Source organism: Paralichthys olivaceus, chromosome 20 (assembly GCF_024713975.1).
Source record: "Paralichthys olivaceus isolate ysfri-2021 chromosome 20, ASM2471397v2, whole genome shotgun sequence".
Lineage (NCBI taxonomy): Eukaryota > Metazoa > Chordata > Actinopteri > Pleuronectiformes > Paralichthyidae > Paralichthys > Paralichthys olivaceus.
The window spans coordinates 12,751,076-12,773,683 of NC_091112.1; the positions used below are offsets into that span (position 1 = coordinate 12,751,076).

At 41.8% G+C, this 22,608-nt stretch overlaps 1 protein-coding gene across 4 annotated transcripts; it reads left to right on the forward strand.

The window, feature by feature from the left end:
• On the forward strand, window positions 1-22,109 carry ptp4a2b (protein tyrosine phosphatase 4A2b). Of its 4 annotated transcripts, none has more exons than XM_020090573.2 (7): window positions 1-208; window positions 17,045-17,338; window positions 17,648-17,756; window positions 17,844-17,936; window positions 18,029-18,159; window positions 20,026-20,100; window positions 20,814-22,109. In XM_020090573.2, the coding sequence occupies exons 2-7, from the start codon at window positions 17,334-17,336 to the stop codon at window positions 20,923-20,925; spliced, it is 525 nt and encodes a 174-aa protein (XP_019946132.1). In that variant the 5' UTR covers window positions 1-208; window positions 17,045-17,333; the 3' UTR covers window positions 20,926-22,109. The 4 variants fall into 4 exon arrangements, with proteins under 4 accessions (XP_019946132.1, XP_069372176.1, XP_069372178.1 ...); XM_069516075.1 differs by having other exon boundaries at window positions 69-208; window positions 17,844-17,954; XM_069516077.1 differs by having other exon boundaries at window positions 151-391.
• Window positions 22,110-22,608: the final 499 nt, after the last annotated feature.

Sequence of the window (22,608 nt, forward strand, 5' to 3'; positions counted from 1 at the left end):
TGTGGACATGGCCCCCCTGAAAGCCACATTTCCCACTGGCCCTGAGGGAGTCTCCGGGCTGAGGAGGCTCCTCCTCGACAACACTTCTCCACTTCCGCCGAGGAGCTGCCACATTGAAGAGGAACACAAACAGCGACCTGACAGCTCTCCACTCTCCCTCCACTTTCTCCGGGGCAGTCACGGGATTTCAATGTTCAACCTGCTCTTTGTAAGTAGCACGAATGACCCCGAACTGAAACTAACCGAGATGCTGGAGCTTGTCTTCTCTCGTGCGATCGGAAGCGATTGCAGCGACACTAACCCGCCGGAGCCCGACGATTAAAAGTTGTCTTCCATATTGTTGGATTATATTATGATCGCTATGATAACACAGGGGCAGATAAAGTGGATGGTGAGTGAGTGTGTGTGTGTGTCTGTGTGTAGCCACGTTAACATTAGCTCACCGAGCAAAGCTTGGGCGGTAGTGTTGGGCTACATACGCTTTAAAAAAATGGTGTTGACATTTATTCGTATTATAAATCATACGTTAGCACATTGCTATCAGTCACTCGTGTGTTTTTATGTGTAAACTAACGATAGTTGATGTTGGGGCTTGTTGCTAAACGCTGCCGGGAAATGCAAAGTACGGAGCTGAGCTAGCCTGCTAGCTGATGTAGCCATGCTAGCTTGCTATCAGGGCTAGGGCTATTTCCTAGATGGAGAAGAAGCTCAAGAAAATGTCACACGGCGAACGTAGATTTGCCCCGACATGCTCTTGTTTGCTTTGTGTGTTGTCGTGAAACACAGCGACATTGTGTGTCTGTTAGTATTGCGGTGTTGTCTAAACTTGACGTCGACTGCAATCCTGTAAAATAAGAGCTAACCCTTAGCTACACAATGAGCTCTGGGTATATCCGTCAAGGTAGCATTCCTCCTGGACAACATCTAGCTCCGCGTTAACGAACAACGTGGTTGACATGTTAACAGCTGTCTTGGCTAATGTTTAGCACCGTGGTTCGAGGGGGTTTAAATTCTAACTAGTGCCCGTGTTTACTTGAGCATTTTCGGCTCTGTCACAGTGTTGGTCACGGTGTGGTCTCGACAGGCGTCGGTAGCAGGGAGAAGCTTTGACTTAAAGGTAGATGGCGACCGAGCGAGCTGCCTTCCGCCCTTTGTGACAAATCTGGATCCACAGCACGGTCTACTTTTTTATTACGAAGCCGTATGCTAAGCTAACACATGGACGTCAACACATAACAATAATCAGGCAAGCTATGTAATGTGTGGTCTTTGTTTTGCTGACTTTAGTGTCATGATTTGATAAGTCAGACTGCCTCCATTGTCTACCAGGCGGTTTGACCATGTGGAAATGCCGCTAACACCGGGGTTAGGTGAGTTCTATAATTTTGCATTGTCTGCTTCCCTATAACAGAAAGCACCCAAAACCCCATTTTAGCCATGTGGGCTGGAGTGAAATGAGGAAACGCACTCAGGGAGGAAGTTGACTGGAGCAGCTGTGACACTAAAGGCCGCAGCACATTCCCATGCCTCTCAGTTTTCAATTTATGACCTTCCAATGGTTTGAGCCTCCTCTCCGGTAGTAAATTCTCATGGGTGGCTATCACAAAAGAATAGCTCCGAACACTCCCACCCACATTAGTGTATGAGTCAATGATTAACTGGAGTAACAGGTAAGCTAATTATACATTCCTGCTCATGAGTCACTGCAAGGTGACCCACATTACAGCTACTGAGCGAAGAACATGGGATGCATCGGTCATCAAAACAAACTTGAGGCCATGCCAACGTACAGCAGACTTGACATTTGAGATTCTTGTTGTAATTAGTGTATTCATGATGTAAATGACAATTACAGCACTTTGTTTAATGCTAACAACGACGTTCACTTGAGTCTTTATGCTCTGTTCACATTTTTTTATCAACGAAGTAGGTCACTTGAACCAGTGACCTGCTTTATATTATAGTCAATTGACACATGATGCACAACTCAATCTAGAAATAGCATAATTCTGCTCGGTCCACTCAGAGCAGAGGCTGTGGTGAAAGGCAGGCCCCGCACAGTGGAAGGCACTCATTCACGAGATGCCACTCCTCAAGTGAGACCCCCATCATCCCCAGGCCCAGTCTCTGAGTAGTGTTAAAATACAAAACACACAATTTCATTGTGTAACACTCCTAAATAAACATTATCATACGCCACTCTGTAATATTTTTGTTTGAAGAAAATTGTAACTAATATAATTGTCAATTTTGGCCTTGTAGTCTTTGTGTTTGCAAAAAAAGCATTTAAGAGATCTTTATTAAGAATCAGGCTGATGGCAGCTGCTACGTCTAGATATACATTGCTATGTTCTGCTTATGAATACATTTGTTCCTGTTAGAGTTAAAGTGTAATAGTCGGCTTTAATATAGCTCGATTTTACCCCAGCAAATGGATGGTTCCTCTGTCTACAGGCAACATTTAAAAAAGGGCTATGTGACAAGAGAGGAAGTTCTTGGCCTTGGTTACCGTAACTGTGAAAGGTGATTCCAGTTTACAGTAACATGACACCAACTTACCAAGGAGAATTATTGAGGTAGAGGAACACCTATGTTGTATACTGCTGGCATTCAGCCCATCTCACCACAGGGCGGCTGTGAGTGTTGAAAGCTGGGGTCCGCTCCACAGTGACCAGCTGTACAGATTTAGACAATTTAAAATCCAGTTATGCCCCTGGGTCTTTGGCTGTGATGAGCATAAAGTACAAAAGCTTTGGTTGTGTTCAAGATTCTTGGCTTTAAAGCAATTGTGTTGTTTTCCGAATCAGTCCAAGAAGAAAGCTTGGATTAAATGCCAACACTTTTTTCTTGTCATTTTAAGCATTTTAAGTGAAAAAACCCTATATGATTATGCACCAGTCACTATGGGCACTTTGTGTTTTTCCTTTGCTTGTGCTTGTGTCTGTTAATGAATCATTTTCTGGTCGGCAAGGTGTTCGTTTACTGTTGTTGCCACAGTGCTGGGATAAAGGCGAAGGCACAAGCTCTGTAGTGCTGGTCGTGTCTGACGGATTGATGCCTCTTCTAGATGCTGCTGCAAGGCTGCCTACTGAAACTATAGCAACAGGTAGGCATAGGATTTACCTTTTGTTATTAGTGTTTTCAGCCACCTAGTCTGGCTAAAGCTCCCAGAGCCTCAGAAAACACAGTCCTTTGCCAAAACACGCTATAGTGACGGTTGTTGTTGTTGTTGTTGTGTTGTTGTTATTAGAGCTGTTGTTTTTAGGCGTATGCTCACCTTTACTGATCCAGAAAATGTTCCATGTTTGAAGCAACTACAGTCCAGAAAAAGCTGGGTTATTATACATAAACAAGCCTGCTGTGTTTTCCTACTGCCTGGGAACTGTGTTGTTTCTCGGTGGAGCTTGACTTTTCCTTAATTTTCTTAAGCAGCTTAGTAAACGCATGAAATGTGTGGGTACCTCTCACAACATGACCTCGAACGTTTGTGTTCACTGTGGCCATAATCTTTTAAAGGAACTATTCGGAGATCAGAGGGTGTACTTTAAGCTTCTGGTAAAGTTGCAGGCTTCCACAGGTTAAAAAGTTCCTAGATTAGTGTATATGTGCTGCCATCTACTCTGAACCCTGACCCTCTCAAAGGCTGTACCTCCTGCCGCTTCTTCAGCTTGGCTTTGTGAATGTTTAAAGAGAGCACCATTGCTCTTCTCTGATCGCTTCACGAGAAGCACCAAAATTCCCCCAGGAGCACTTGTTGCTACCACTGGGACAATTGTTGATATGGCAACAGGTATCCCCTGTGCTGCTGTCAGAAGGCCACGTTAGTTTCCAAATGTCAGAAGAATTGATGTCACAGTGGGAATGTTATCAGACATTCTTCTGTCTTCTTGCCTCCTGCATCGAAACTTATTTCTACTTTGGACTGTCATGGAATTTTGCAGTTCAGTTTCTGCCTCCGTAAACTTATTTCAGACATTTGAAGAATTAACTTGACAAACAACAATCCACACCTACGTACAAGTAGCTTTTGTCGGCACAGACAATCTGGTTTTACTTCAGTGTAAGTGGATGTTGTTTGCTAGAATATAAGAATGGGTGAATTGTAATGTGACAAGAAAACCTTCTTATGTGATTGACTAATCTGTGCTTCACTTTCTTTTTGAGTCCTGGCTTCAGCTTCAATGATGTGTTGGCCAACAGGTAGAGGTGTGTTGGCCAACAGGTAGAGGTGTGACTCTGCCATTATGACATGAGATTAACCACAGTAGTAAAAAAAATTGATCTCAGATCCCTCGACCATATTACAGATTAAAGTAGAACACTATCATATTGGGAAGATGCAGTAGTACTAAAAAATAATCAACAATCTTGATACACAGAAAGATATTTTAAAGGGGGTACTTTCATACACTTGTGAAAAGTGATTCTTAACAAGCCAGGTCTGCCTCCAGTCGGATGTTTTAAAATTTGATCCCAGATTTTACTGGAAACCACCATTTCCGCTACTTGGGCAAACCCCCCCATAGCTTTATACCAGGTAAAACAAAAGAATCATCATCTTTCATTGTTGATTGCGCAGACACACTTCAAGCTAGGTGAATGAGAGAATCGGTTTGAGAAAGTGCGACTTAAAGGGAACTATTGCTCTCGTTATTAATTGGTTGTTATATGTTCAAGTTATTTCACAATAGTTTAGCTGTAAAGGCGTAGCATAAAATAATTTACTGCCTTCAAATCACAGTGCAAATTTAAGGACAGAATGTTGTTTCTTTTGTCTTTTTTGGCTGTTGGCAAATTCTCATCAGCGGTGACAATTTCCAGGCTGAAATTGCTCCAAAGCATTTAGTGGTCGTCAGTGATTTTTACAATAAAAAACTGCCCCATTTTTCAAAAACCTCTGAACTAGTTTAAAAAAATATTTACCTAATCATAAAACTGCACTTCTATGTATATGTTGACAAAAGTAATGAGCTAGAATAGTTAATATTTTGATCTACCTTTTTGAACCACATTGCCGGCCCAAGCACTTGTTTGTGTTGAGAACCTGCCCTCATTTTTTACTCTGTTGTCAGCAGATAATCAGTTTGTGTCGTCACTCTAAATCCTTATTTAAATCATAGTCAAATGTCAGTGTTATATCTGGCTTTGTTTTGCTTTCAAATGTAATTGTTTTTCAGGTGCTGGAATTTAATTTTTTGTTAAGTGTGATTAAAAATGCAATTAGGCCACAGTGAGGAGAGAATGGGCCTTTGTCAGGAAATGTTTTTCCCCTTTTCAGTCCCGTTTCTAAGGTACCAAGCCCTGGTCTCTTTCAGTCTTTTCCAGAGAGGGATCAGTCCTTGTCCCCCCTTGCCCTCCCCCAGAGCGCTATCAGAGGCCTTTGATGGTCACACTGTTTATCTGTGCTCGCTCAGAGGCAGCACAGCAGTGTGATAAGTGGGCTTCGCCGTGTGTGGGTGCGCATGTAGCTGGTGCTCGTCTCTTCATGGAAATAGGCGTGTGTATGGGGTGAGGTGGTGGTGTGGGGGGGTTACATATTCCTCCCCTCTCAAGGCTGCTTTACATGGACAGCAGAGGCCAGAATACCGAGTACTTCACAGGAAGATCAGCTCCTGTCCTCTGGGAGCAGAAGAGGTAACCCGTTGTGCTGAATAGGGGACGGAATGAGGATGTCCAATTCTCAGGTTTTCAAAAAACTTTATCCATTTTTAGTCTGTAAATTACCTTGTTGTCTGATCAACATCCCTCAAACTAAAAATATTAAATTTACTGTGATATATAAGAAAGAAACCAGAGAATGGTTGGTATTTTAGCTTAATAATGACTAAAATGATAACTGAAGACTTATCCTGGCTAGAAGCTTGGTCAAGATGCTTGCGTTACACTTCCTCAATATACAATTGGGTAAGAAGAAGTAACAATTGACAAGTATTAAATTGTAGCAATACTAGTCACACAGGAAATGAATAAAAAAATAAACAAATGTAAATGTGCAGACAGTAATGTGTCCACTGTCACATGCTCTATGTCCCTGGAGATTAAGCTGTTAGTTTTGAGTCTCAAGGCAACAGAATGCATGGTGTCACAGTCCATTGCTGAAGGGGGGCAGTAAACAGCAAACAGGATGACTCCCTAGGTATGTAGTATGGATTTAGTGTTTATATTAGCATGTTGAACCTATTTCAGCTAAATAATTTGACAACTTAATTTGAGACATTGAGTTGTCAAATGTAAATTACAATTAGGTGGACACAGGCTCACAACAACATGACATATTGTGCTGCCATTGACAAGGCAAACATGATGAGTGGAAAAAATGAAATGATAAAATGACATTCCTTGTGTTTTTGACAAACACTGCAAACACGTTTGTTGACATAGTTAAATGTTTACAGAGAATTGATTAGCGTAACCGTCAAGTTATTTAGTAATTTGCTTTTAATACTAATAATAATCTCTTCTGTAGATAGTTGGTACCTTTGTGTTATTCACAACTGGTAGATAAACAAAATCTGTCATCTTTAGATAATAATTGCTTTTGCTTGCAATTATTTAAAGCTGTAGCCCAAAAAATTCTGTAAGGTTAGCCAACTGAAAAAAAAAAAGAAGGGATTTTTGGCTGAGGTGTGGTAGTGTGCTCTCTGGAAGGTGTGTCACTACTGCAGTATCTATACCTAACAAATGTTTTCTCTGGAAACAAAAAAATTGGATCCAATCCTACTTTCTACTGTTTTCATATTTCAACCAAACCTAGTGGACAGTATAACTAATCCTTCTTCAGGGAACAATCTAGTAGTTACACTTCTTATGAAGTGTAAAGCACATTATTATTTTTAGCCTGTCAAATTAAAACATCTGCATCGGAGGCAGGTTGTTGTTGCAAAGAAATCATCTGTCTGTATTTACTGCATGGCCAGGTGAGACATTGTGGTAGATCTATTAATTCAAAGAGGTCTGCTGTGGCTGGATGGACTTGAGTTGTAGGCAGCCCTCAGGGTTTTTGTGTGTCTGTTGGGTTGGACTGTTGCATTAACAGAGAGTCATACTGTACACCTAACATATTTCTAGACTCGATCAAACGCGGTCCGCCCTCACACTAACTAAAACAGGAGGACTGTTTCTGTCTTTACAAGCGAGTCTCAATAAAGTTCTTTTTAAATATAGTGTTGCCATTTCAGGTAAAATTTTGTCAGCAATGCTACGTTTGAAATTTGGACGGACATTAATATTGTCTCTTCCACAACAGAGATGTCTTGCCCTGTGGTTTTCTTTTGAGTCAATTTCAAAATACTACTGCCCACAGTGGGTAGGCTGTATATCTTAGGGACCTGCAGTAATAGTTCTGTGAGAAACACAGGTTTGTTATATTTCAACCTGAGACAACCACAAGCCTGAGCCAGAGTGTTTGTGCATGGTTCTACCTTGACGCATGTAAACACAGACATTACCAGTTGTGACTCTGTCCATGACTAAAGCTGTCTTTCTATCAAAATGCATGACATTTCCAGTTTAGAAAGGAAGCACAGCCACTTTAAATCATAGTTAGACTGGGACAAGAAATTACAACATTTGTTTTGGAAATGTATAAATAGACCCACTAAGATGTACCTACTCCACTAATGATTGTTCTTGATAATTTTGGGTGTTTATGCAAAATGTGTGGAGAGACAGGGGAAACTTTTTAGACAACATGCGATACATTTACTTTAATCATGGTTTAAAATACTTTATTAAGCTTTGGTTTTAATTTCTTTATCAAACAAATCTTTTCTCCACAGCCTTTGTAAGAAAGAAAATACAGGCAGCAGGTTCTCCAACTAACAATTACTTCCATAATCAATTAATGTGCCAGTAATTCATCATAATATGAAAATAATTAAAGCATTTAGCTTTCTCCAAGCATGTGTTGATACCTTCAGTTTTACTTTGCTGTCTGATCAACAGCCCTTAAACTAAAAATATTAAATTTACTGTGATATTTAGGAAAGAAACCAGAGAATGATTGATATTTTTGCCTTAAAATGACTAAAATAATAACTCTAACAGCTCCTCATGTAGTGAAGTCCTATCCTGGCTAGAAGTCAAGATTCTTGGTCAAGATGCTTGTAGTTGTGGCAGCATTCCCCACACAGTTATAATTAAGTTTTGCTACATTCTGCTTGCTCTACCTGCACAGCAGGTGAAGTAAAGATGCCTTTCCTAGAACAGTTTTGAATGAGCATGTATCACTTCTTCCCTAAGCCATGGCTCTCTTCTCAGAAACCCATAGACGGGCACGTTATCAGAATTCAGTCAACAAAGCATGAGGCCTCACAGAATCTAGTGACTTAAAGTATCACTTTTAGCCTGAGGCTCTTGTTTGCGAATCCCGGGAGTGTGCAGTTCATGAGAGGGAGGCACAGCAACAGTTTGGGATTGCTACTGGAGTTCAGGTTTTTTGCATATAAGCCATCTCTTCTCCATCTCTCAATACTGTCATGTCCAGGCATGCCTAGGGATTTCAGTGTTTCACTTGTTACACTAGACAAACTGGTGAGGCTCAGAAAAAAGGGCAGAGGCTTAACTAGTGCACCGTATTATCATTTTTGAGTGTGTGTTTGCTCTGTTGCTCGTCTGTTTGTCTTTTTGCGTTTTCAAGTATGCCTAATAGTGAGGCATGCACACTATTTCCTTTATGTGTGCACTGTTTGCGGAATGCTGTGGTGACCTGTCACCATACCCCTTATTGACAGGCCCCTTCGGTCCTGGACTGTGTCCCGGGAATTCTGAGAACGCGTTTGTCTTTATTAAGCACAGTTAATTATCTTATCTAATGACCTACTGAGGGCTTCTCACATGCAAATACTTGAAGTCAAACTGAATTTGTGAAGGAGGGAAACCAGTGTGGCTTGTGGGTGTGTGTCATTTCACAATGCAGCTGCACCTTCACACAAGGCTAGATTCTTCTTCAATGCTTTTACATGACATGTGCTTTGTTCTGTGGTCTTGAGGCCTGTATTCAGACTGTGAAAGTCAACTCAGTGATCGTTTTTTTCTGCTTCCTGGGCTGCCTCATTTGGGTGGAAAGCTGGTGAGCCCACCAATCTGTTGTCATTGAAGAGTAAGACAGTTGCATGTTATAAAGTTGTGCCTTTCCTTTGTTGGTTACCATCCTCTATGGTTTAGAGCACAAAATACTAACACACACAACTCTTCAATTGCTTGCAGGGCACAATGCCCAAGATTGACACCAAAGCTGCTTTCAGACATGCACTAAACTCAGCAGCTCCTCCATATTTTCTCTGGAGGAGGTGCATGTGTAAACATAAATGTAGGAATGAGGCGCTCTGCATTCTCTGTGGACTTCATCTCCCTGACCCCAAGTATAATGTCCCTAGAAATCCAGGAGAAGTCTATGTGAGAACAGAGCGGGGGATCCCCCACTGGATTCTCTGTGAGCGAGCTGGGGGGTGGGGGTTGATGATGCTTCTAAAAATGAAAAAAAACAACAACATACAAAATAAACAAACTCCCTGTGAAAAAGCAGTGACACACACGTGGAAGACAACTGTGTGTTGTCGAGAAAATCATGTGATCTCCGCAGCTGAGTTAATACGTTGCTACCTGCCTCTGTCTGCTGTCCGTCTCCTCCACCTCTTAACTGAATAATGTGGAGGATTTGCTGCTGTTCTGAACGCATCTGTGAAGACAACCTCCCGCTGCGTGGGGCATGTGGGAAAGGCAGCCTGCGGGTTAACTCCTTAGCCAATTCTCTGGATTTTACCCGCTGGTCATGTCTGAAAAGTGTCTGAAACAAGGTTCACAAAATGTACACCCAGGTCTGTGCAAAATGCCCTCAGGCGCAGATGAACATCCCCTGTTCAATGTGTGAAAAACACCCTGAAAAGATCTGTGTGTCAACAAGGCTTTTAATATAAAGCTGGCCTCTGCTCAACTTTTATCTGTCACCAAATCCCTAAGCTCTGCTCAACCAGCAGCTGCTTTTTTTATTCTCATAAACCAGGATTGGTTTGAAATGAATGAATGGTGCTTCCTTCATCTCGTGTTGCTGTGAGATCTGAGTTGGGTTGAGGATGGCTCCAATTTGAGAAATCCACCCACTCAGCCCATCAGCAGCATTGACGTCACTGCAGAGAACCAGCTGGACCATTCAGCAGGTGTGATCCTCTGTTGCATCTCAGCGACTGTCACTGCCGATCTCTTGGCCTGACTGTTTTTGTTGTTTTTCTTTTACTTTTTTTGCTGCTATTTTCTGTTTGATTTTGCTTATCCATTGTTATGTCCTCTTGAGGATTTTTCTTCAAATCTTACCGGCTTTCTTGTGTCACAATTCCTTTGTCCCTGTCCCCCTTGACATTTCCGTGTGTATCAATTATCTCTTATTTGGTAATCACGGCGGCCGCAGGAATGAAGAAATGCTTTTATGACACTTGGCATTATTTCAGTTCCCACCAAATAGTGCTTTCTCTACATTTGAATGTGGTTTTCAGTATTTTCCCTTTAACTCTTATCGTTGACTTTGAGACACCTTGTGTGTATGCATGTGTGGTTTTGTTAATGAAAGAGTGAAGCCTGAGTCAATAGCCCTTAAAAACTCAAAGGAGAGGTGTGTGCTGTGGGTGTTGCAAGCAGGTTATCTGGGGCAAGTGTATCAGGGCCTTAATCTTTTCTTTTGCTGTCCATGCTGCTCTCACTCCAAGGAGAACAGGGGCTTCCTCCCTCCCTCCCTCTTCCTCCTCTCAAAGTCCATCCTGCCATGGATGACAGGCACTCCCCCAGCTCCATGACTCTGCTCCCACACATCAAATTAGCCCTCAAGCTGCTTCAAGGCAGTACAGTCTGGTCATGCCCAGCCTGACTCCAGACAAAACATCAGTAAGACTCAGGCACGACCTCAGACCACCAGACATGGTTGGATGTAACACTAACATCTTTCACTATGGGGGAAGAAGTCAGACTAAGACGTTCCACATTTTGTGCAACAGCCTGACATTTTGCCACAGTGCCCCTGTACATGCCATATCCACACATTGGAGCTCATTTGCTCTTGTGTCTGTGTCTTTTTTCTCACTAATTTTAGAACAACCCTGTTGTCCTATTGGTGAATATATTGCCCCAGCCAGCTAGTGGCTATTTACAAATCGCAAATAATGTGAATAGTGCACCTTATAGGCTATTGATTGAAGATGAGGCTCCTGACAGTTATCAGGTGTCCGCACAACCTGCCCACGGCCTATTTAGTACAGTTAGAGTCCCCTGGTAGAGAATTCCTTAACAAGTAAAAGGCTTTCAGTTGGCACTCCCACTGTAGCAGTTTAGTTTCTCGTTCTGCACTTTACACCTTCCGTGGCTGTGTTCCAACCTTTTGCTACTTTGTCAGCTGTATGAACATGATGGTGAACAGCTGCCTCCTCTCTTGCACTTAAGCCACACCACAATGTATTTTTTCGTAATTAAAGTGATACTTTCCTGGACACATTGATGAGTCATTCTCATATGATGAGTTGGCATGAGCAGTTACACTATACCCATGACCCAGTTCCCATTCCTTTGCCGCTTTATCACCTGTTTAGGTTTGCGTGTCCCTCTTCTGTTCTGAGATACTGCTGTCCTTATCAGCTCGCACTGCTACCCTCTGCTCTCTCACACTTCCATTCTCTCTCTCCTTCTGTTCTTTCTCCTTAGTCACTGTAGGTGGTTTCTGGGAGAGGCCAGCTGATTTGGGAAAGTCTCCCTATCAAAGGGTCCTCCTTCCCACTCACTCACCCACCCTTCCACTTGCAGCTCTACTCCAACATTGGAACACGTGATGAGTAACAGAGCACCAAGGGAGCTTTCTCTGGGCCGCAGGGCGGGCCTCTGCCTTCACTCCATGACCTTTGTCCCAGTTGAGCATATATACTTGTACATAGACATGCACTAATGGCCCAAATGTACTTTACCAGAAGTACATCATTGGGGGTGTTTAATCATATTTGGCGGTTCAATGTGTGCCCAATCTTTTTTATATTCAATATCAAGCAGTGCCTTATTGAATGCCAGGTTTCTGACTGGGGCCTGATTGTATTTTCCAGGTGACTGCAAAGGTCACAGAATAGAGTAAACAAGCCAAGGTATCCCTCTGAGCTAATGTCTGCTAACTCAGCTAATGATCAGTTAAGTTGCTTTGAGCTGTAAATTCACCACCTCTAAGCAGAAGATAAAGTTTTCTATGAGACTAACTGGGCCTCCGTCCCAGATTCAACCAGGGTTAATTTCGTACGCCTCAAAGACATCTTTTCAGAGTAGACATGTTGACTCTAATATAGTGGGATGGTTTTACCCCAGAGAGCGGTGTGAAAGCGAGGAGTGCAAATTCTGCAGATACTTCAGGGGATCAAAAATATATTGAAGTTCCCCAGAAGTTTCCTGCAAACTGACTTGTTTAGTTGAGGTTTACTGGTCACAGCTGTGCAATGCATCACACACAAAAAAGGATGACTTTATTGGCACCTATCACTGTAACTTCATCAAAATAGAATACGATGGGTGGTGATAAGATGCTGTACATTGCTTTTAGATCAGTTTTCACATGTCATACCTACATTTGACCTGATAATAGTGGCTGTGTACTGGAATTTTATTTGGTTACTTCAGGTGAAATTGAGATATCGCATTGTGTTCTGACATTCCGCCTGGTGCATCTGTCCCTAGATTAACAATACAGTGGCTTAAGAATGAAAATTAAAAGTCTTAATAGTAGTTTTAATGATTGCTGGGGTACTTTTTTAGAAACATTACAGAAAACCGGCTCCCTATGTGGCTTGGACTGTTGGTTGTTTATTTTTAGTGTTAGTGATGAAACAGTTAAGTAACATTGTCTACAAGACTACAGCTTTCAAGTCTTTAGTAAACAATCTCTCTTGTTTCCTGTGTGGTTAAACGTGTCTTTTCGCTTCAACAAACAAAATCGACATGCGTGTACGTGTGTTTGTTTTGTCCTTCCTGCATCTGTGCAGTGTCTCACTGCAGAACCAGTTTGCATTTCAGAGTGATTTGCATGCTTTTCCGACAGGCTGGCAGACTGTTGAGGGCTTGATCTTGCCACGGTTTACTCTCTTCTCTTTTGACAAGCGTGTGTACTCAAGGAGGAGGACGAGGAGGCGTCGCTTTCCCTCGTCTGCTGTCCAATTTTGGATTGCATTACATTAAACTTCCAGCTTTCAATTGTCTACTAAATAAGACATGTACATTGAAATATTTTTACTCCATCAGATCAGTGCAGTAACAGCATGTTGGATTTAAACAATCGAACATTTTGAGGGTCCACACAGATACTTGCAGTATAATTGCACTGATTCTTAGCCACTGCTCATACACCTAATCATGATATGTTTCCGTTCATATATCCCAGTGTTAACCTGGTGTTTTGATCTTCCTTTTTGTCTCACTGCTATTGGATGTATTTAAAACACTTAACATATAAAGTCACTTTGTACCTCTAGGCAACCCACAATTCTTTTGTTCTTCAGTGTTTTCTCTATATGTCTCAGTCCGCTCTCTCCTCTCCACCATCCATTTTCACAGGTGACAACACATGTTGATATCCCCGCTCTCTCCCCTTCTCCACCCTTTCTCATCTCTGGAGGATTAGAAGCTGATTAAAAGAAACCTTTTACCCCAGTTACCCTTTGTCCAAGCTTGAGCTGCGTACACACAGCAAAGCCATATTGTGTTCAGCACTGCTCAGAGGTGGTAATTAAAGGCATCACAGAGGATCTCAATTGTCACACGTGGAGAAAAAGAAATCAAGGCCGTTTCAAGTGGCCCTTTGGCTACTGCCAAGTACAAAAGATGAAGGGGAGGATAGAAAAATGTAGAGGGTGAGTTGTTACATCTTCTACAGAGGCTCTGTGGTTGACAGCAAACTGAAAGCGTAAGTTACAGAGGAGTAGTGAGTTAGAGCAAGAGAAAAAGGGGAAATTCAGTTTTAGCTGCATTAGAAATCAAGCAGGTGGGTTTGAGAGACAAAACAATTTGTATACACTCTCATACAGTTAAATATCCTGAGTAAATTGTGTCAGAGTCAAATGGGAATGGAGGGAGTACAGAGAGTCCTGTGTCAGTCTCAAGGAGGCGAAAAGAGGGAGCATGGGACTTGAAATACTTTGGCTGTTTGAAGCTTTGCCCACCCTGTAATCCTCACCTTGTGACTACTGCCTGTGACACAGTGCTAAAGTCCAAGCCCTTTCTCTCTGCTGCCCTCCAACTCACCACGTGTACACAGCAGACACAGTGACAGCCAGCGCTCGTCATCCCCCTTTGCCGCCTCCCTCCTGTGTTGCTCTGAGACGGTTCCAGCCAGTCTGTGGCGGCTGGGTTTAGACTGTCAAGGACTTGGCACAGTTGGACTGACTGCTCTCTGCCTAGTTACAGACCAGACATTACCTGTTCTCTAAGACACCCTTGTGCGCTTGTTTGTGCACTCCATACTTTGCATATTATTAGTTTCCAGTTTGGTGACAGGTGGTTATTGAAATAGTGATGTAATCTGAAACTGTAGTTGGTTCATGGCAGACTTTTTAAAGTTGAATTGTGGGACTTGAAGATAAAAAAAAATGGTGTGTTACATTGTTCAACCTCCTCAATTCGACAGAACGACTCTCTGGCTTTGTTAACAAAAATTGATCTTGATTAAACATTGGCACAGGGTATGTGTAACCAGCTCGGTAAAAAGGGTGGGATGGTTATAATTTAGATAACTTACTATCATGTATTTAGTTGTTCGATGGTTTAAGACTGTGAATCCATATCGCTCCATTCACTTTAACACTGAGTCCTGGCTGCACACGTTGCGTCTCCTGCTGAGCGCGCACAAAAATGTTGATGACCCATTTTCCATTATGTTTAAGCCTCATAAACTCTGCAGCAAATCAAACAAACACTAAGTAAACTTGTACTGATCAAGTCCTAATAACTTCTGATGATTGTTGGGTTTTATGAGTGAAAGTGGGTGCAGGTAAGCAGGAGTGTGGAGGGAGGACACAGGAAACTCCAGCACAAACCACCTGCTGCTTCTGCTCTGATCATGAAGCAGCTGCACTGATACTTACGTGGGAGTGAGTGGGGGCGGGCCCCGGGGCCTGTGTGTGTGTGTGTAGACTTCACCTTGCTCTCAGTCTGAAGAGGCTGGGAGCACTTGCACTAAATTTTTCGCTCGCTCCTGATAGTTCACATGAAAGCCTATACAATGCTGATTTTAACAAATAACGCGAGACAAATTTGCAAGTCGCAGTGGTGCACCGCAGTTAACAATACACTGGTTAAGCTTATCAGTACCAGGTACATATTTAAATCCAGAGTCTGTGGTGACATCCCTGCACTGGTAGCACTGTCTTTTGCATCTGTGTTATAAATCAACCAGCAAAGATTGCTTTGCCAGAGCTGCATTGGAGAGCAACAACATTGACTGAGGTGGAGTAGGAGACAGCAACTATGTATGACAAAAGCCAATGGTGTGGAAAACCTTTGGAACTCTTCCAAGGAAAGTTTCTGATGCTCCAGATACAAAAAAAGGAATTTAGAGGAAGACTAAAAAAGAAAGCAATCAATGAAGAAGATATACAGGGCATACATCATAAACACGCCTTCACTGTGTTGGTGTCTTTTTGATAAATTCTGTGTTGCAAGTCTCTGGACACATTTCATGAGTAAAAGAGTCCAATTAAACTTTAAAGCCGAAGATAAAACTGTCCACTCTCATTGTGACCAAAGCTTTGAACATGCTAAGTATGGGTTTGTGGAAATTAATATTAACGTATGATGAGGGAAGAGCTTAATGATTTGGAAAAACTAAACAATTCTTATTACAGTTTCTGCACAAAATGACATGACTTGCAGTTATCATCTTTGAATCAACATGTATTTATGGTCTAATTGGCAAGTTGTATGTTGTTATTATTATTATTATTATTATTATGATGATAACATATCATTTAGCTAACACTTTTATCCAAGGCCACTCCCGATAAGTGCATTCAACCATGAGGGTACAAACCCTGTATGCGGAAAGCATAGTCCTGAACTTACTGTTTCTACGAAATTGGGTTATATAAAACATTCCAATAGCTGTCAAGCTCAAAATAAACTTGGCAGGTGCTCTGTAGAAGATCAATTTTAGGGTAATAACGCTGAAGTGCTGGTAGATCACATTTGACAATGTTTTGATTGGCTGATTAATTGCAACACTACCATTGACAGCTCGTACAGCAACTTCTGAAGCTAATATTATTAATTCCGACAACTCTGATCAGGAGCTGTCTTATCTTCTACTTGACAACCACCCTAGAGACCTTCTTGCTACCAAACTGAAAGTGACGTGTGGCAATCATCCAGTGTGTCCATGTATAAAAAGGCCTCCTGATCTGATGGTCTTTCATGAACAGCAAAAAAGACAAAGCTCAGTTGTTTTTTTGTTTTTTTTTCAAAGTTCTAAATCATACAGATGGGAGTTTCTTGGTTGGTTGAGTGCACGCACAGACACCAGCATGCTGAGGCCACATTAACTAGACAGTTGCACATAGGCACTACCCATAGTACTAATGTTAACAAACTACAATTTAGGAGTTTTCATTTTAGCAGGTGGAATTACCAGTTTTAAGTTGCCCTTTTAAACACACTGGTTACTATGTAATCAAAAAAATGGCTCTACCAATTTAAAACTATCTTCCACCTAATATTTACAGAAAACTCTGTCGGTATGTGTTATGTTAATGGCCAAAGAAACTTCATTCATTCAATGTTAATAAAATTTGAACAAACAGGCTTTCTATGCACTGAGTTGACCTTTACCGAACTGTGAATAAACAGATGAACAGCTCTTTGCGCAGCAGCGGTGGTGCAGCTTCATGGTTCTGTTGACTGCAGCCTGACTTTACAGTTTTTAGAAAGAAAGACTGCAAGCTGCATCACCACAGGCCAAACAGGCTTGATTCCAACAGGCACCGCACTCGTTTCAATTAAAATAACCTCGTGTGTTCTTTCTCTTCTTTTCTTCTCTTCATAGAATTTCTGTGTTGACTTGAGCCATACCTATATGGCGTGTGTGAGCGGAGAATTCTGCCAGGCACAGCACCTCACCTCTGTGGAGAAGTGAATCGGCCGCCCCCTGAGGGACTACGCTACCCAGAAACCTCCCTGACTGCCAGCACAGTAGGAACTGCAGACTCTTCCAAAGGCTCTCCTGGGATATCGCGTAGTCCTTGGCCCGACCGCCCTGCCCTGCCTCAACCAATACGAAAAGTCTTTGCGCTCTTCTTTCTCCTCAAACAGCCAATCACAAACAGCTCTCCTGAATGGGGTAAACTGATTGGATGACTCCTGGATAGTTTCTCCATCTTTTTTCTTTTTTATTCTTTTAATTTTTTTGTTTTGTATTAATTAATTTTTTACATCCCGGAGTACTGTGGACTAGTTTATTCTTTTTGTTTCCCTTCTCTGTGTACATCATCCCATAGTTGTCCTCCTGATCCATCATTATCCACGTGTTGTCAGTTTTATTTATTCAACCATTTTCTTGAATTCATAAATCTCCTAGCAGTCTTGCTGACTTCTGAGCCAAAAGTCGCTTTTGTTTTGTAAGAGTATTGTATTGTAATTGTTTTTTAAGCCGTCTCGCCAACATGAACCGCCCCGCTGCAGTCGAGATTGCCTACGAGTGCATGAGGTTCCTCATCACCCACAACCCCACCAATGCCACGCTCAACAAGTTCACTGAGGTACGCCCTCATCTGTCTGTATCAGTGTGCTTCTCTGTCTGACGGTTAGTGCTCCTGCCTAAAGTCCTTTCTCTCCATATTTGTCAGGACCTGAAAAAGTTCGAGGTGAACACATTGGTGAGAGTTTGTGATGCCACCTATGATAAGGCTCCAGTGGAGAAGGAGGGGATCCAGGTCCTGGTAAGAGTTGACTCAAAGGTACATTTCTGGCAGCCTTTCTTATTGTACGTTTATCGTGTCCAACATAATCTCGCTTCTTATGTCTCCTCCAGGACTGGCCCTTCGATGATGGCGCCCCTCCTCCCACTCAGATTGTGGACGACTGGCTCAAGCTGCTCAACACCAAGTTTCGAGAGGAGCCTGGCTGCTGCATCGCTGTGCACTGCGTGGCAGGGCTTGGCCGGTGAGTAACTATGCTACTGTGGCAGAAGTCACCGTGTTTAGTCATGAGCATAACATGCATTTTATCATGTATCAGGCAGGGACATTAAATATATGATTGGACCCAACAAATTCAAATGCAGTGGCACATTAATGAGGTTTGAAGGCAGTTGTGTAGATGTGATATCCAAAGATTGTCCATCCACACATCTGGACAGCAGTGTTGCCCAGATTTCTTTTTTTGTGAGGTTAGAAACTTTAATTGGAAAGGCAACAACACAAATCATCTTCTCCCCAGTGTAACGCTGACCTTATCTCTCGTTCTCAGTTTCCCCTTCATGTTATTATTATCTGGTTAGTGTGATGCCTCTGTTTTGGTGCTCAGACCAGGGTCTATTTCACCTCCACTGGAACAAAGTGAATCCAAACAGACATGTGGCACCTGTAAGAGTCAGTACACGCAAGGCCACAGAACACATTTATTTATTTAATGTTATCAGTGTCGAAATATACCCACATACACACTACCTCCTCTTTCACACTTATTTCTTCACACAGTTTAGTTTGCCTCCACTAAATGTGCAGCGTTGTAACTATATTTCCTGTTCTTCTGTCACTAATGATAAATGCACACAAGTGATTATTTCAGTATCCTTACTGGCTGTCGCCTTTCTGTTCCTGTTATTTCTCTGTAAACAGCTGGTTGAGTTTTCTATCAATAGCAAAGACAGTCTGTTGCTGTGGCCTCAGCAAAAAGAAAGGCAATTACATTTGCATGTGATCTGTCTGTTGGTCATGAGGCTGCACAGGCGATTCGCAGATAAACACATGTCATATTCACATGGTCCAATATGACGGTGAATTTTATTCAAACGAGTTATGTTGACTCAACAATAAGAAAACAGCAGCACATGACATGGGCGAGCTAGTGTGAGAACAGACATAAAATAAGCCAATCAGTTCTCAATGGATTCCAGCGCTTTGCATTGCTGTGGCCTTTGGGAAGTTATATAATTACCAGTATTGGTCAGACTGGCATTTGCCTCTTTTTTTCTTCCCTGTGCTGTATTTACTGCAGTCATGTGGGTTTTCCATTGCCTTACAGTCTGATCTACTTGACACCAGTCAACATTTTCTTAAGGCCTCAATTGTACTTGTTTGTGTAGATGTGCGCACCAGCATCTGTGGACACCAAGGCCTCAAAGTTGTTCTTATTATACTTTGAGTGTGCCAGTTCACCAGGCGTCTGCACAGAGACGTACGAAATTACGAAACAGCCCTTGCGAACTCTCAGATGTGGAATGCCCTCAGCGTGGGAGGCTGCAGCCATTTGCCCTGTTGTTGTTTGTTATTTTCTTTAACAATATTCTCACCCCTCCTTCCACACATTTTTTTCTTTCCATTTTCTTTCAACCCTTTTCTTTTTCACATGCCATCCCTCGAATTGTGCGTGTGTGAGAAAAGCCACTCGAGGAAATGTTCAGTCAGCGCAGGATTTAACCTGCCAAGTTTTTCTCCAAAGTTTTTAGGTATTTTTTTTCTCCCCTCCCCCTTTATCTCTCCTGGTGATAAAGGAGAAGGTTGTCTTACTGTAACTTATCAGAGTATGTGTGTGTGTGGCTCAGGGTGTGGGCGCGGTGCCCCAGCAGGGCAGCGGTGAACTTGTGCGCCCCTGTTGATTTCCCAGGCCTGTTTCCCAGGTTTAAGCAACCCCATCCCTCCTCCACTGTCCACCGTTCACCACCCCCCTTCCTCCACAATATTACTATGGAACCATGTGAACCCTGGCATTTAATCCTGTTTCTCTCTCTCTCTCTCTCTCTCTCTCTCTCTCTCTCTCCTTCTTTGATTCTCTGACTATCTCCTACTGGATTTGTTCACCTTTCAGAGCTCCAGTCTTGGTGGCCTTAGCCCTCATTGAGTGTGGAATGAAGTATGAAGATGCTGTGCAGTTCATAAGGCAGTAAGTACCCTCGTTTCCCTTTCTGCTCAAAGGTTTTAATGAGAATTTATACAGATACCTTAGATGTTTGATGTATGTACCATAAAGCAATACCTATGTAAAGTATTAAACTGTAATTTAAGATTGTTTATTAGGTAAAACATTTTGTTTCTCTAGTTTGTTGACAACTTCAGAGCATCGACTTTGGTCTTTTTTTTATCTGCAGAATTCTAGGAACTGTTAAGTATAAATTTTGAGTTTGGTAATGCCACCAGAAATAACTGCACCATGCCAAGTTCATCTGTTAAAGGAATAGTTCAACATTTAGCAAATGTTGTGCTTTTGGCCTTGCAGACACTCCAGGAAGTTACTGACCCCAAACAAGAAATAGTCTGGCACACAAACCCCTGCAATGCAGCATATTGTCATTTTTACTCTCAGGTTTTTGGACAAACATATTTTAATTAAGATTTAAAGGTGCTGGCTGGTGGATTTGTAACCTTTTGGATAAGGCCAGGCAAGCTTTCCACCCTGTTGCTAGTCTTAAACTAGCTGTTAACTGTAGCCATCTATATTTAACAGACAGGTAAAAGTGGTATTGACCTTATTAAACTCTGTCAACCAATACAAATCACTCTGTTTTCTTGTTAATCACTGCACTGTGTTAAATATAGTGTATTTATTGTGGATAACATTGTGTTAATTTCCCCCCTTTCCCCTCTGATCTTTCCCAGGAAGAGACGTGGAGCCTTCAACTCCAAACAGCTCCTTTACCTCGAGAAATACAGACCCAAGATGCGCCTGCGGTTCAAGGATACCAACGGCCACAACTGCTGTGTGCAGTAGGCTGCCTGTCAGTGCATCTTTCTTATGTGCATCTAGTGGGGGAATCTCCCAACAAGGGGAGATGAAAAAAATATGAAGAGAGTGCTATCAGTAAATATTGTGATGATATGTTAACACTGAGTCATGGTTAATTGATCAGAGAGCAAGCGAGCGATGGAATGAATGAATCCAGATCTGGGGATCCACCAGCTGAACCAATGAATGGAAGGTCAAAGCACACAGATCGGCCCGCCTCCCGGTTACACTGTACAACCACGGGCCAGAATTATTCTTTTTTAACTTGAGTCCATCCTTTGTTTTTTTGTTTTGTTTTTTTTTCAGTTGTAATCATGGGATACCATTTTCCATTTTGTGAATTTTTATTTTTACACAAACAGTGGTGATGAAAAGATGTTATGTTAAATGATATTCAGATTTTTATTTCCCATGAATTAATGATATTATGATTAGGCCAGAATAATGTAACTTTAAAAAAAACATTTTTAAACTCGAACACACATTTTGATTGTCCATTTTGGTATTGGGTGTTTATTTTATTTTTTTTGCACAAAAACTCAAAGGTTCACCTGAAAATGCAGTAATTGTTTTCCTTTTACCCTTCACTTGCTTAAAGTCACTTTCATTTTAGGGGTTCACTAAGTTTTAATATGTCTGCAATATTTATTCACAAACATGCTATGTGTGGCAGTTATGAGTTTGGCAGGGGCAAGGACACTTTTGTCATCCAATAGTTTTTTGTAGTTTTTTTTTTTTGCCTTGAGAGCCATGTCTTTTTTTTTTTTTTCTTCTTTTTTGTTTTGTTTTGTTGGAGTGCAATAATCGGTCCACCTCAGATAAGCCCACCAAACCCTGCTGAGCATCCATACACACATACACACACTTCAGACACTCATTCAGGCAGTTAAAGAGGAAAAAACCAAGCGCACCACTTACAACAGGTACTTCTCCTGCTTTCATTCATTCTCTGTGATGGGGCTACAATAGGACTTCCCTAATTATGCATATTTAAACTTGTACACACACATACACACACAGACAGACACAGACACCAGAGCCTAAGATCCAATCTGAAAGACAAGGTGGAGAAGAATGAAAATGGTCAGTTTTTTATCATTGTACCCATTTTGAAAACATCCCCAATTCGTATTGGTTCTTACAAGATAAATAAATTGAAATAAAAAGCATAATTGTCTATTGTGTCTGCCTCATTTGCACACACAAGTGGGCTGTCTTCACTTTATCAATGCTGGTTATTTTGTGGTTTGTTTAAAAAAAAAAAAAAAAAAAAAGTGGATTGGAGTTCTTTATGTTGACAATTAATACAGCTGGATATGTAGCTGTGAAGCTTACATGTCTTTACTGGAAGCTGCTTTGTTATATTTGAGTAGCAATGTTTTTCTAATCCTCGTATACAGAGTCTAAGTCAGTATTGATACAAGTTTAAAAAAAAAAAAAGTCCTTACAACGAAATGTCATTTTTTTTTCATCCTGCTTTTGAAGCGGAGCTACAATGCTCTCCCCTTCCCACTGATAAACATGCTCTGTGTTCCCCAGACACGGTGTGCTCATTAGACATGTCAGTCAAAAGCTGCCCTACATGTCCTTTCCCCAGTGGAAAGTGAGTCAGCAGCATGTAGAACGGCACAGGACACCGTGGTACTGAGAAGTGACTCATAGCCTGAG